The sequence below is a fragment of the Theobroma cacao genome, chromosome 2 (assembly GCF_000208745.1).
Source record: "Theobroma cacao cultivar B97-61/B2 chromosome 2, Criollo_cocoa_genome_V2, whole genome shotgun sequence".
Classification (NCBI taxonomy): domain Eukaryota; kingdom Viridiplantae; phylum Streptophyta; class Magnoliopsida; order Malvales; family Malvaceae; genus Theobroma; species Theobroma cacao.
In genome coordinates this window covers 32876052-32889252 of record NC_030851.1, presented here as the reverse complement: position 1 = coordinate 32889252, position 13201 = coordinate 32876052, and the positions used below count along the sequence as shown (strand labels likewise).

General features: G+C 31.9%; 2 protein-coding genes across 3 annotated transcripts in view; both read right to left on the bottom strand.

Moving 5' to 3' along the window:
* LOC108660705 overlaps positions 1 to 640 on the bottom strand; it is a 1147-nt gene extending 507 nt beyond the window's left edge. Inside the window, exon 1 of the mRNA XM_018114971.1 lies at positions 1 to 640. Within this exon, the coding sequence (XP_017970460.1) occupies positions 1 to 274 (274 nt within the window). The 5' untranslated portion in view covers positions 275 to 640.
* LOC18609536 (glutamate--glyoxylate aminotransferase 2) lies at positions 3368 to 9200 on the bottom strand. 2 transcript variants are annotated; one of them, XM_018116155.1, is made up of 14 exons: positions 8849 to 9199; positions 8199 to 8368; positions 7364 to 7429; positions 7155 to 7272; positions 6684 to 6765; positions 6485 to 6572; positions 6155 to 6313; positions 5596 to 5769; positions 5368 to 5499; positions 4887 to 4952; positions 4724 to 4788; positions 4304 to 4395; positions 4065 to 4221; positions 3368 to 3700 (listed from the first exon to the last, which is right to left on the bottom strand). In XM_018116155.1, exons 2-14 carry the CDS (start codon positions 8313 to 8315, stop codon positions 3571 to 3573), a joined length of 1446 nt encoding a protein of 481 aa, XP_017971644.1. In that variant the 5' UTR covers positions 8316 to 8368; positions 8849 to 9199; the 3' UTR covers positions 3368 to 3570. The 2 variants fall into 2 exon arrangements, with proteins under 2 accessions (XP_017971644.1, XP_017971645.1); XM_018116156.1 differs by lacking the exon at positions 5596 to 5769 and having other exon boundaries at positions 8849 to 9200.

The window sequence follows — 13201 nt, the reverse complement described above, 5'->3', positions numbered from 1 at the left end:
TAAAGAACTCTCTAACACTTCCATAGTTACACTTCAAAGAAGGCTTTCGCTTCCTTGGAGCAGGTGGACATGTCAATATCGTAGGAATTCTAGCTTCTTCCCCTGTTGGAGTCGTCGAACATTCGTCTGTTTCGCCACTAATTTCTTTATCTTTCTCCACTGGATTTGTGTAGATAGGCTTCAACGGAGCTCGTAAAGAAATCCCAGCAATAACCCATTTTTTGCCTTCGGACTCTAACCCCCCATCCACTTGAGGCTTCCCTGAAACCCCCATATCCTTGGATCAAAACCAAACCAAACCTTTCAACTATTATTATAGCTAGCTAACTAGGAAGGACCAAGGGAATAAAGAAGAAAGAAGAAAGAATAAAGATGGGCTTTTCCTTTCTTTTCTTTTTTTTTTCTGTTGGTTTGGTTTCCCCCTCCACTTTTCCTTTCCCTTTGTAGAGAGAATCAAAGGGAATCAAAGGGAAAGCAGAAGGAAAGTGTTGGAAAGGAGGAGGTTATGGTTTAGCAAGAAAGAGAGAGGGGGCCTGGAAGGAACATGAGAGAGAGAGAGAAATGTAGCAGCTAAAATGCAAAGGGCTTTAAATAAAATAAATAATAATAATAATAATGCTCATTAATTGAAAGAAAGAAGTAATCGGAAGTAGGCAACGTTGAATGTTGTGTTTATACCAATCAGGGACAGCGATAAAAAGAGAACCCGAGGAAACTCGTGACATAAGCAAAGAGAGAGAAAAGAAAAAGACTAACCCCGACTAGAACTTGCCCGTGAAACTACGGGCAGCTTTCAAGTGAATAATAATAATAAATGGGATTGTGATATTGACTTGGATTTTGGCGCCAAAATTTTGGGATCACCAACAATTTCCCTGCTTATTGTTCTTTTCATCAGTTTTTTGCTTTTATTTGACATTTTTCTTTCTTCAAATTTTCAACGCCTACTTTCCAGTTTTCTCCTCGTTGCTTGTAATATTTCCTTTCTTGTTAAATAAAACCAGAGCAAAAGCCTTTTTTTAACGAGGCTTTTTCAAAAGGAGGCTTTTTTTCTTTTCCTTTTGCTTGAGACAAACAAAACTCCAAACAAGAACGCTTTGTATGATCAATCAAGCCTAATGAAAGTTATATTGAGCTTAACTAATCTTTTACACTTTCTTTCAATTTAGGGATTTTGTTAATATTTATACTATATATATATATATTTGAGTATTAATCCTCACTTAATTAATTTATTATTATACTCATTATTCTCTTGCATTTCGAATAAAAAAACTGATTTAATTTTTGATTTTAATTGCCAAAAAGCCTTTCTGATGGAAATAGAAATATAAAGAGGGTACTCCATTTAGTTCTGGGAAAACTCAAATTCAAGGTCCAATTTTATCCCTTAAGAGAAAGAAGATAAAAAGGAAAATCATGGTAAGATCATGTCTGCAGTGAAGACAAAGTAAGAGCTTGATGGTGCATGCATACTACTATTTAGTCCACAGTGAAATCCCCCGGTGGCTGAAACATGCAGTTTCTAATCAGTAATTAATTAATATATTGAATCAAATCAATTGTCCGGATTTGGTTACTAAAAGAAAAATTAAAGAATACTAAAACCAGTTGTCCAGAAAGAATATTGGATTTGGAGCCAAATCTTTTACGTTGATATATATATATATATATATCTATAAATAAAATTTTTCAATTTTTTTTAGTTGAATCTCCTGACAAATGTCATTTAATTAAAATTTTTTTCTTTTTTTTACCTTGGTCCATTAAAACGATGTCATATTGATATTAAGCTTTTTACATTCTTGTATATATAAAACCAAATTGAGAAAAATTTAGTTACAAGCCTGACAAATGCTAACATTGGATAAAAGAACAGTAGTATTTAGTTCACAGTCAAAAGCAACTCTTGCATGAAACTCCAACACAGTAAATTTTGTTTTTGTTGGTGAAATGTCAAAAGCAACATGGCTTGACGTCAACCAAGCGTCAGCTAAACAAATCCGCTTGGTGGTGATTTGCTTGGATAAACTCGTATGCGACTCTTCGGGCAGATCGCCGGGAGGAATCGAAAGTGACAAAAATGTACAAAATTTAGCTTCTGAGAGATCACCAGTCACCGCCTTACACATGCCAGAGGTAGCCGTATGCACACCAAATGTACAATCAAAACATTCAAACATATGACAGGGGCGGGCGGTCACTTTAAAACAAAACATTAATTTGCCAATTGCAGACTCGTCCATGGCTCCAGGTACCTTTCGGGACCAAGCTCTATGACGCATATGTTACCGCAGCATGTGTCATTCTAAAGGATGATCCTGGATTTCTGGTGCTTCTGATTAAGGGAGAAAAACCCATAATTCAGATTCTTTTTGTAAGTGTCAGCGGCAACCGGAAAACAAAGAGTTTCACAGCTGGTTCTGTAAAGGGAACTCAAAAGAAATCTACTCTTTCTTTTCTTTTTGTTCAGCAAGGGACTGATTAGTGGTGTCTGATGCTACTGAGACAAATACTCCAACTCCTACGACGGATATGTCAAAACAACTGCTCTGCTTCATTTGGTTGGGAGCTCTATGGTACCATTTCTTCCATTTAGATGCACGTTATTCATACTGATGGGTACAGCAGCGCTGTGGACCTCCTACTTCTATTAGCAAAGAGTACTCAGTACTGCAATTAGTTTGGCGCAGGTTGGGAACGAGATTTTACTCAGAATCGTGAATTTGCATGGTCATGCCTTTCTGGCAAATCCTGTTAGGCAGACAGGTAAGAGTTCACATTGGAATTATAGCATTTGTTACACAGTGAGGTATCATAAAAATAAAAACTAGTACCCGATTAAGCCTTTAAAGCTAATAATCAAATTTCAAACGTAAAAACTTAAACTCAAATTGAAAAAAAAAATGTAAAATATTATTTCATAATTTTAAAAAATTAAGTTTAAAGGTACTTTTTATAATGTTATAGGCTCAAACTCTAATAAAATTATATTTTTGATTGTCTACCATAACTAGAATAATTAACAATTGATTCAAATAAAATAAATGTTCTATTCCTAATTAGAACATGACCATCTTAAAGTCCTAATACAAGTAAATTAAATAATTTTTTTTTATTATATTTATAATTTATATGTAGAATTCCTAATTAAATAAGAAAAATATTAAAATTATAAAAATATCCATTTATGATTTTTGAGTTTTTGTTTTGGCTTTTGATGTTCAGCTTGCTTTAAGAAATTTGTACCTTTTATAGATTAATTTCTACATTTTGCTCCAACATTTGTTCATAAATCAGCTAGAACTGTACTCAACTCTATTATGAGTTTACGACAATATTAAAGGCGCAATGAGGCCGAGGTTCAAAGATTAGTACTGTATATTCAAGGGATGTTATTAGGAAGAAAGAGAACAAAAAAAAAAAAAAAAGAAGAAGCAGGAATAATCTTCAATGGCATGAAGTTTATAGCTCAAGTAAAAGGAGAAAATGATTAAAGTTTGCGCATGTATAGAGTGGCTTGCAATGGCCAATTAATATAATACAGTTTCAAGGAATTTAAAGCGTCCTTCACATTCTTGAGTGGCTCCAATTATCTTCGTATTGCTCCATGAACTCGTCATTGAATTTCTTGAAACTGGACATAATTTCAGGCATGTCCTCCTCGGCGGGTAAAATTGTTGTCCTTAGGTGGAAGACACTGTTTAGAAAAAGCATATTATTACACAGAAGTTGTTAGAAACAGATAGGGAGGCCTACGTTTTCTGACTCTATTTCTAATGAAAAGCATATAACTTGGTTAGAAGCATATAAAAACTATAAGATCAGGTTCTAGACCTAAGCATACTTATTTTACAAAAGTATTATCAAAACAAATAGCAGGACTGATCTAAGCAAATTTTCTAACATGACAAAAGGAAACAGAAACAAACAAACATTTGTTTAAAGAACAAAAATTCTTGAGAAAGGTAAGTGTCGAAGAAGCTTTCTGGTAGGACAACAGTAAAGATGATTATTAAAATTCCAAAATAAATAAATGGAAAAGAAAATAAATTGAAAAGTACCCTTCTTTCTGTCCAAATCCTGAACCAGGGACGGTGGAGATGCCAGTTGCTTCCAACAACTTGAGACAATAGAAAACATCTGGAACTTTTCCTGCCTTTTTGGCAGCTTCTACAGCTTTTGGTGGCAAACGTATTTGAGGAAAAGAATACATGGCACCTGTACGATTACCATCGAGTAAGTAGTGAGTTGGAATCAATAAAGCAAGATATCAAATTACCTGTTGACAACAACTATTTACCTTCAGTGAAATTACAAACCACATTTTTGCAGCTGTTAAATCCATCAGTCATTATCCATGCTCTTCTTCTCAATGAATCAAGAATTCCTTTGCTGCAAGTTTTAAACGAAAATAGTTGGTGGAAATCAACTGTTAATTAAAGCTAAAGGAGAGAGCTTCTTTTCATTTCATAGTGGAAAACAACATCCCAAGGTTCAAACCAAATTCCGGACCTTTCTACATAAAGTATCAATAATAACTGAAAAAATCTTTTTTCGGTAGTTTCTAACACCAAAATTAGATGGTTAGACATGCATTAACATCTGGGATCTATTCAACATGAACATCACAAAGCTGAAAAATATTTTCCCTTCATTTATATTTAAGCAGAAAGAAAAATGTGCACCAAACTCGTTGGAAACTGGGTCATAGCAGGCATACCTTTCCCTAACATACTGCTCATATGAAATGTCTCCAGGTTTCAGTGGGTTGACCATCAACCCCATCTGTGAAGAGAACAGGAAGCTTACTTATCTTACTGTTAACATAACTAGAGTAGAAACATTGAAGTGCCCAACTTCAAAATAGGATGACATCAACTCACAAATATCTGAGCAGGAACATTTGGACTTAGCGATATTGATGAAATCTTATAGATCTCGTCAACTGTCTGCAATATGAAATCATGAAATCAAAACATAATTGAGAATCAGTTCAAGAATCCATATTGTGTTTGATTTCGAACCCACATCAGGTCAGAAGAACAATAAAAAGAAGAAAGTATATGCATTTACATATATAACAACATGGTAAAACAGTTCATTTGTGATTATATATAGCAAGAATTAAAATAATTTTACCCGTTTGATAATAAAATCAAAGTTGGGAGGATTATTTGTTATACCTCCTTCTATATGACCATGACCTTTGTGTCATAATGAATTCGTTGTATTTCATTTTTCCATGAAAATTCAACAGTGATTGTGCTATAATTATTTCACATTTCATCATATATTGATGTTTGGGATAAATTCCTGGCTCCCACTCAGGAACATGAAACTTATTAAGCAAATTAGAACACAAACCTGTGGAGGAATGTTGGTCATCTCAAAGTATCCACCCCGCTGCCCACATTCACCCCAATATCCTTTAGACACAGTGTGGAAAGAAACGAGCTGGACTTCCTTGCTTATGGGTGGCCCCATATCCATCAAAACCTTCCAGTGGTACAAGGAAATATATGCAATTAAGAAAGTTAAAACTCCATTGCAAAGATTCAGTTGTAGTTGATCTAACGGCAAAATGGCATCTACCTTTCTAGCACTGATAAAGGGGTGCTCATCCTGGTATATGTTCTGTTGATAAACCTCGTCTCCAAGTAAAACTAAATTTTCTTGGTAACAAAAGTTCAATATTTCTCTTAAATTAGCTTCACTGAGACACTGACCAGTAGGGTTGCCAGGGTTAATAATTACCATTGCTCTTACCTGGTCATATTCAACCATAAAAGAGACTCAGTTGGTGGTGGCATGCATCAGGGAAAGAGCAGTTCATATCAAAATAAAGGTAGGTATCACAGTATTAAATCCAAATGAAATAAGAGTGTAACAAACAGCTTTTATGATTTGAATAGATAAAATCAATTTGGGAGGTAAAACTGTTTAGTGCCAGCCAAAATAAATCAATTTTTGAACTCCCAAAACTGCTTAGCATGCAGAATAGGATAATTTAGTTAAACAAATTATATATGCTTATAAGTCTTGTTCAAGCCTCTTTTTTGTTTATCAATTTATCCAATTGTGATGTTTGTATAGTTTCAGACCATATTTCTCAAATTCTTTCATAAATTAGCAAGAGAAAAAGTATACTAACAGTTATTCCTTTAAAGCGAGCCTGTGCAACTGCTTGGCGAAGATCATTAACATCAAGCCCCCAGTTTGCAGTCTCTTCCAGGTAATATGGAACAAGAGAACCCCCAAAGAGAGATATTGTAGCTGAGTAAAGTGGATACTGTGGCACAGGAACCAAAACCTGGCAATGCGAAATTTTTTATAGAGTATAACATATCTTCATCATGCACTGGGAAAATGGTAAATCCCTAAACTATAAGCCAGAAAAAATTAAACTAGGATGAGAAGAAATGAATGAAATAGATATCGGTGCAATCATGTTTTAGCAAAATGGATGAGGAAAATATGTTACCCCATCCCCTTCACCACGGATAATACAATTCAAGATCTGCATCACACCCTTGCTGGCACCATCAGTGAGAAATATGAGTTCCGGGTCACTGCCAATAGTAAAAGAAGCAAACAACCATTCAGCTTACAACTTGGGAACCAAAAATGACAATCTTTTCAAAACAAGGTGACATTATGAGTTATAGAATCTAGATTATCACCTAGGATACCCATCACGCCTTTCGATGAATTCAGCTACCTCCTTCCTTATGCCAGGAAGACCTCTGGAGTCACTATATGCACCTAGATATATGGAAAAGGAACAAAATGTTATTTATATTGCAGATCATATTCAAAGCCATTAAGTTCTGAGAACCCTCTGGAACTGTTTTTAAATCAGTTATAGTGAATGGGTGAATATAAGGAACTACATAATAGCACAATTGTAAAGTAGTAAATAAATTGAAAAGTAAGGTATTGTAAAGAAAGGGTTAAAATTTAAAAGTAGTTTCAGTATGACGACATTCGGCAAAACATATGACTAACTGCAAAATTAACGAAATAAAAACTTAATTAGCCAATTATCTATCAAGTATATAGGTTGAAGAAAACAAGACTTGAGTCATTCAATGACAGGATGATGTTTCGGGTGGTTTGAATGTTATTTTCCTATAAATAATATGATGATATACCTAGACCACCAGAAGTCAATGAAAGATAATGTTTAGCTCTTGCAATTGCATCTGCAGGAAATAGCAGTCCTACATTAGGATCATCTAGCAGAAACGGAGCTTGGCAGAGAGCAACCACCTGCAGGAGCACATTCTCTTGGTTCAATACATACTTTTGAAACACAAAATATTTCCAACAGATGGAAACTGAAATAAAATAAATATTATACTTGGCGAGGGAAAGTCAGTGGCTTCTGTCCAAGAGCATGAGGGTTGCCAACATTTGTGAAAATAATCTGCAGAAATAAGCCGTGAAACATATTAACATACACACACGAGAACAATTTATTAAGTGAAAAAGGAAAAATAAAACCATTATTAAGTATTTATACTTGGAAGGCATATACACATTCACATCTTGTCTATTGGCACAATAGGGACCACTATGGCATCTACATTAATATTGATAGCAACATGTTATCAGAGTTCTAGACTTTTAGTCACTACTCAGGCACAAAAGCTTCAACTATACTCCCCAGAATACCACAACAAATAAATTCTGAAACAAATTCTTCTTGGGAAGCACTAAACATGTGGAAGTGCACACTCTCCCGGTACATAATGGATTCTAGTAAACAGTAGGGAGACACATCCCGCATATTGGTTTTATCAGACCTTTTAATTGTGTTCGACAGCAGAAATCCTTCCTTGAGGAATGTTCAGACAAAAGATGAAAATAGAATCAAGGCAGGCATTTCACCAGGAAACTAGTAGTCATGTCAATTCAAAAACAATCATAAGTACAAGCTGTGTGCGGTAAATAAGTGCTATAAGTTTAGCTAACAAATGCAAGAAACCGATTATGATAATTTCTCAAAAATATCTAAGAACAAGGATGTGGTTTTAAATGACCCAGTAAACAATACATCAAAATTTACATTTTCTGTTCACTGCAATAGCTAAAAGCAACTTCATAGAAACCCCGGTATCTAGTTGTTCAACAAGATGCATAAGAAGCCAAAATTCAATGTTCAAACAAATTAGAAGAAAGAAAGCAAAGTATACCTTCTTCCCTTCCTTCTGCAGCTCGGAAGCTCGAAGATACAACTCTCCTCTGACTGCATATTGAACTTTCTTCACATTTTCATTCAGTGACTCATGGTCTAATGCCTTAATACCCATGGTGGAACAAGTTCCTTCCTTAAACTTATCAACCTATAGGCTCAGTACTCAATCTGTACGAACACCGCAAAAAATAAGTCGAATTTAACATTTTGATTTTGTTTGTAAGTAATTACTTTGTTTTCCAGCTTCAACATGAGAATTACTGTCAACCAATATAATTTGACCGTTAGATATTTTAACAATCAGATACATATAAAAAATCACTCTAATCCTAAATCGTAAAATTGGCTCTAAAGCTCATCCGTACATATCCATGCGTTAACGAAAAAATTTAAAAGGAAATCACAAATTTAAAGAGAGTTAATTGCCATCAATGCAAGTGTCACTATGTAAGAAGCCAAACCACACGACGCGAAAAGCCAGGCAGAGAAATACGTTTAGGAAATAAAAACAGTCAATGAACCAATGATCTCAATCTAAAAAATCATTTAGCTAACTTAAAAACAAAGCAGGGATCCGCAAACGGATCAGGTAAAAATCAGAACCCAAACTTGATCACTCATGAATCACAGAAAATTCAATCAGCTTACCCGTGAACTCAACTGGAAACTGGAAAGACTCCTTAAACGAGGCTAACCCGTGGGCTGAGCGTAGTTGACACAGATATTCCAAGGCGCCGCAGAGCAAGGGTCACGCAGAGATTTTATGTGTAAGTTCGTCAGAGCCTTTTCGTGTTGGGGAAAGGCAATATATATTTTTTTATGTACAAAAAAAATGTGGCAGTGGCAGAGTGCAAAGGAGTGAATGACAGCAGCAGAGCCACTGAAGCAAATGGATTACCTGGAAGGGGACTAGCTTTTCATTTAAGATCTAAGACAAAATGGATAAAATTCGATCGAGGAAGTGTGGTGTAGCTTCAAACTGTGAGCTCTTGGCAGATAATGAACCCTCGGCCTATGGGTACTCAAACCCCTTAAGGACTGGACTATTTTTACATTGGTCGCTCTCACACAGTGTAAGTGGTTCACATTTGATTCTTGAGAAATTCCCATCTTCGGAATTGTCGTGGTAGGGGCAATTTGGTCAACCTCCATGAATGAATGTTGGAGTGTTGCACTTTTCCTTTGTCTCTTAGTATTATTATTATTATTATTATTATTTTATAATTATGGATACTATTTAATTTAGCATAGAGACAAACTTAGAGGTAGGTGGCTTCTGTTGGGAGGCCGTTGGTTTTTTTATAATCCTTATAAAATTGTTGGTGATAATGTTATTGAATCATGCCGGAATGATTTGGATTGTGGACCAATGATCGTTACTTTTGTAAAAGGTTGTAATGAGAATCAAAGAGTTGAAAGGAGAATCCTTTTCAAGGAAATAATTAATACTTATGATGATAAGGTCATATTTTGCTCTTATATTATAGAAAAATATTTAATGTGAAATCTCGTAAAATAAAACATTCAATTTGGCACCCAAACTTATATTCTGCCTAGCAATGTCACTCAATATCTATCATCGTTATAAAAATATTGGGTCATTAAGACAATCAGTATGCACCATGCTATCAAACAATTGCCGTTTCACTTTGTGGATCAAACAAGTACATAGCATAACCTCATTCACTAAAAAAAAAAAAATTAATCTTTACGTTTAGAAATTTTTTTTCAAAAAAAAAGTTTAAAAATATAAATTTTATTTCTTAAAAAAAATTCTCCTATTTCCTTTCTTTTTCTTTTCTCTCTCCTCCCCTTTCTCGTTTCTCTCGCGACACCTCACCTGATGGTCGAATTTGATCATTATCCGACTGGACGATGTTGGATTTGATGTCGAAATGGCCAAAATGACCTCAAGTTTCAACTTGATTTAAGGTTGTTTTGACAATTTTGACCCCAGATCCAGTCTCGTCTGACCTTATCCAATCGAAAAATGGTCGAATTCGATCATTGAGGATTAGGAGAAATAAGAGAAAAGAGAGCATAGAGAAGAAAAGGCCAAAAAAAGAAAATATATTCTTTTTAAAATTTTGAGTTTTTATTTAAACAAATAAAATATATATTTTAAAATTTTCTTTTTTCTTTTTTAAAGAATTTTTGTTTTTTAATTTTTCAAACATCTAATTTTAATAGTTTGTGAAAAAAAAAGAAAAATGAAACCTTTTAATTTTTATTAATGAATGAGATTATGTCATGTGTCTGTCATGTGCGTATCATAGTTATCAATCAAAGAAAATATATGATATTTATTTGGTCAAATAACATATTTTGATTGACTTATTATAGATTTAGTAATTTGTATTTTTATATTTTAATCGTATCGTGTTAATATAAGATATTAATGATTTTATGAGTCAATACGAATACTACACGAATAATTATTCATGTCAGCATTTGAAAAATGTATATAAATATATTTAATAACCGTATAACATGATATGACATGACTAACACGTTTATTAAATATGTTAAGATTTTTTATACACACAACACGATTAAACAATTAACATAATTTTTTCCTAACGCAATTAACACAATTAACTTAAAATATTTACAATTAAATATACTTTTTTTATTCAAATTTAAAATCAATAATTATAAAAACAATTACATCAAACATAATAATATTTAACATAAATAATATACTTAAAATTTATTATCATATTAATAAAATCCATCATTAACATTAAACGTGTTACTGATACATGTTTATACACGATAATAAGATTAACAAGATTAATTAAATGTGTTAATCATGTTTACATGGTTAAGACACGAAATATGATAAGATTAAATCCAAACCTATTTAACTTCGTATCTTTCCATCTCGTGTTATCGTGTCATGTCCAAAATTACTAAGTCTAGTCTTTTGACACGCATGGGTGGAGCCTCATTTAATTTGGGGAGGGGGATTTTTAAAATATTTTTTACATTATATAAAATTTTTAAAATGTTTAATAGATTCTTTTAATACCCCATTAAAATAATTTTTTATTTAATAATTAATACAAATAAAAATAACAAAAAAATCCCACAGACCTCACTCAATTTTAAAGTTTTTTTTATGGTTTCCAATTTATATTATTATTTTTATTTATTTTTTATACTATTTGTTCATATGTTTTAAGATTCTATAGATTTGTTTCTTCAAATTTCTATGAACCATCAATCATATTTTTTTCTTTTTTTTATGTTATATATGGGTTCCATCTTCTACTTGTTATGTTCATCTTTTTTGCTGTCATGTGGATTTTTTTTCACAATTTTAATTTTTAAAAATTAATAAATTATTATGTAATTTTTAAATATAAGTTGTAGTGTTGCGTTGTTCCTTAAAATTTCATCAATGTATCATTTGTTAATTAATCTTGATTATGTAAGAAAAAATTATCTTGAGTATATATTTTTTATATGCTTTACGTTTTATATTTGGTTGAAAGGAAATAATTTTGAATTATAGTTTTTAAACAATCCTAATTATATAAGAAGAAATTATTAATCCTGTATATCGTATTTAACTATTTATATTTTATACATTATAATTATATATTTAGTATTATAAGTTTAAATAAAAATAAAATAACAATATTGGATATTAAATGCATTAATTATTTTTTCAAGTTTGATTAAAGTATGAGTAGATTGAAAATAATTGACAAATTCTTTAAAAAAAAAAAATGCAGATTGTCCAAATAATTCTCTTACACTTAAGCCATCAGGCCTCAATATTTCAACTCATGAATAAAAGTAATGTGAATAAAAAATGTCCAACACTCAATCCTAAAGAAATAGATGTTTTTCAGTACATAATTTTTAATTAATGAATTTGAATTCAGAAAATATGATCGAGCACAACTTTCCTAAGAGATTATATATTGTAAGTCTTTCTTTTTTTTATTTACATGTTATATAAAATTATTTTATTATCAAATTTTTTATTATTGGTTAAATTTAATATATTAGTTTTTAAAATTTTTAATTTTTATTTCTCTATCTCTATCTCTGGCCCCTTCAATAAAAATTGGATAGCTCCACTCTTGTTGTTATGTTATCATATTTTGTTAATGGTGCTAGATGTTAGAACACATTGGTACAAGTTGAAAATATAGATACGATATTAAATATTTCTTGTATATAGATGAACTATATATGACATTATCCCTACTTATAAATAGTTGGAGAAAGCTTTTTTTTTTTTATCATTTACTTAATATAAGGTGTATAATTGAGTGTATATCGTCAGGACATATATATTTCACAAGCGGACAAGATTTAAGTAAGGTTCTTTAGGTTAAATGCGTAGGTTCTCCTTTACAAATGGTTAAATAGAAATTAAAATAAAAAATTCAAGCGGATATATAGAAAGGTTTTATTATATAGATCAAGTGTATAAATTTTGAAAAAATTTGAATAAATTTTGGTACTTTATTTAAATATAAAAGTTTATATTAAACATTATGATAAAATTTTCACTATTTAATAAATAGTGATCAAATTTTGTATATAGACCGTATTTTTAATTAAGGTTTTACATATTATTGATTTTCTTATTGAATTCTATCAATTTAGATTTTTAAAATTAGTCTTTATTAGATTTTTTTGAAGAAAAACCTAACGAACTTGATTTAAAGAACTTGATCTAAGTTCTGTCCTCCACAACATCTTCAAACAGCTTAACATGTATTAAAAACTAGGAGCAATATTTAAAGGCACTACCATACTCACATAGTCACATATTTCTTAATTCAAAATTAAATTGCATTTGAAAATAAACTAATCCTTCATTATATTGAATTAGTTAAAAATATTTGAAGAATTGATAACTAGTAAGACTCTGGACAGTGAACATAGATCTTAAGTTGTCATAGGACAAAGATAATTTATAGGAATTCCATCTTTATATGTATGGAAGGGTCATGTTCTGAGGAAAATTGTGGCTTGCAA

Bases quoted from the DNA above. Each gene is read 5' to 3' on its own strand.
- LOC18609536 (XM_018116155.1), bottom strand. From the start codon at position 8,315: ATGGGTATTAAGGCATTAGACCATGAGTCACTGAATGAAAATGTGAAG. The intron at 6,314-6,484 runs GTAACATATTTT...TCGCATTGCCAG, and splicing joins TCCGTGGTGAAGGGGATGGG to GTTTTGGTTCCTGTGCCACA. The intron at 4,953-5,367 runs GTTTGTGTTCTA...TTCATATTGCAG, and splicing joins TGACCAACATTCCTCCACAG to ACAGTTGACGAGATCTATAA.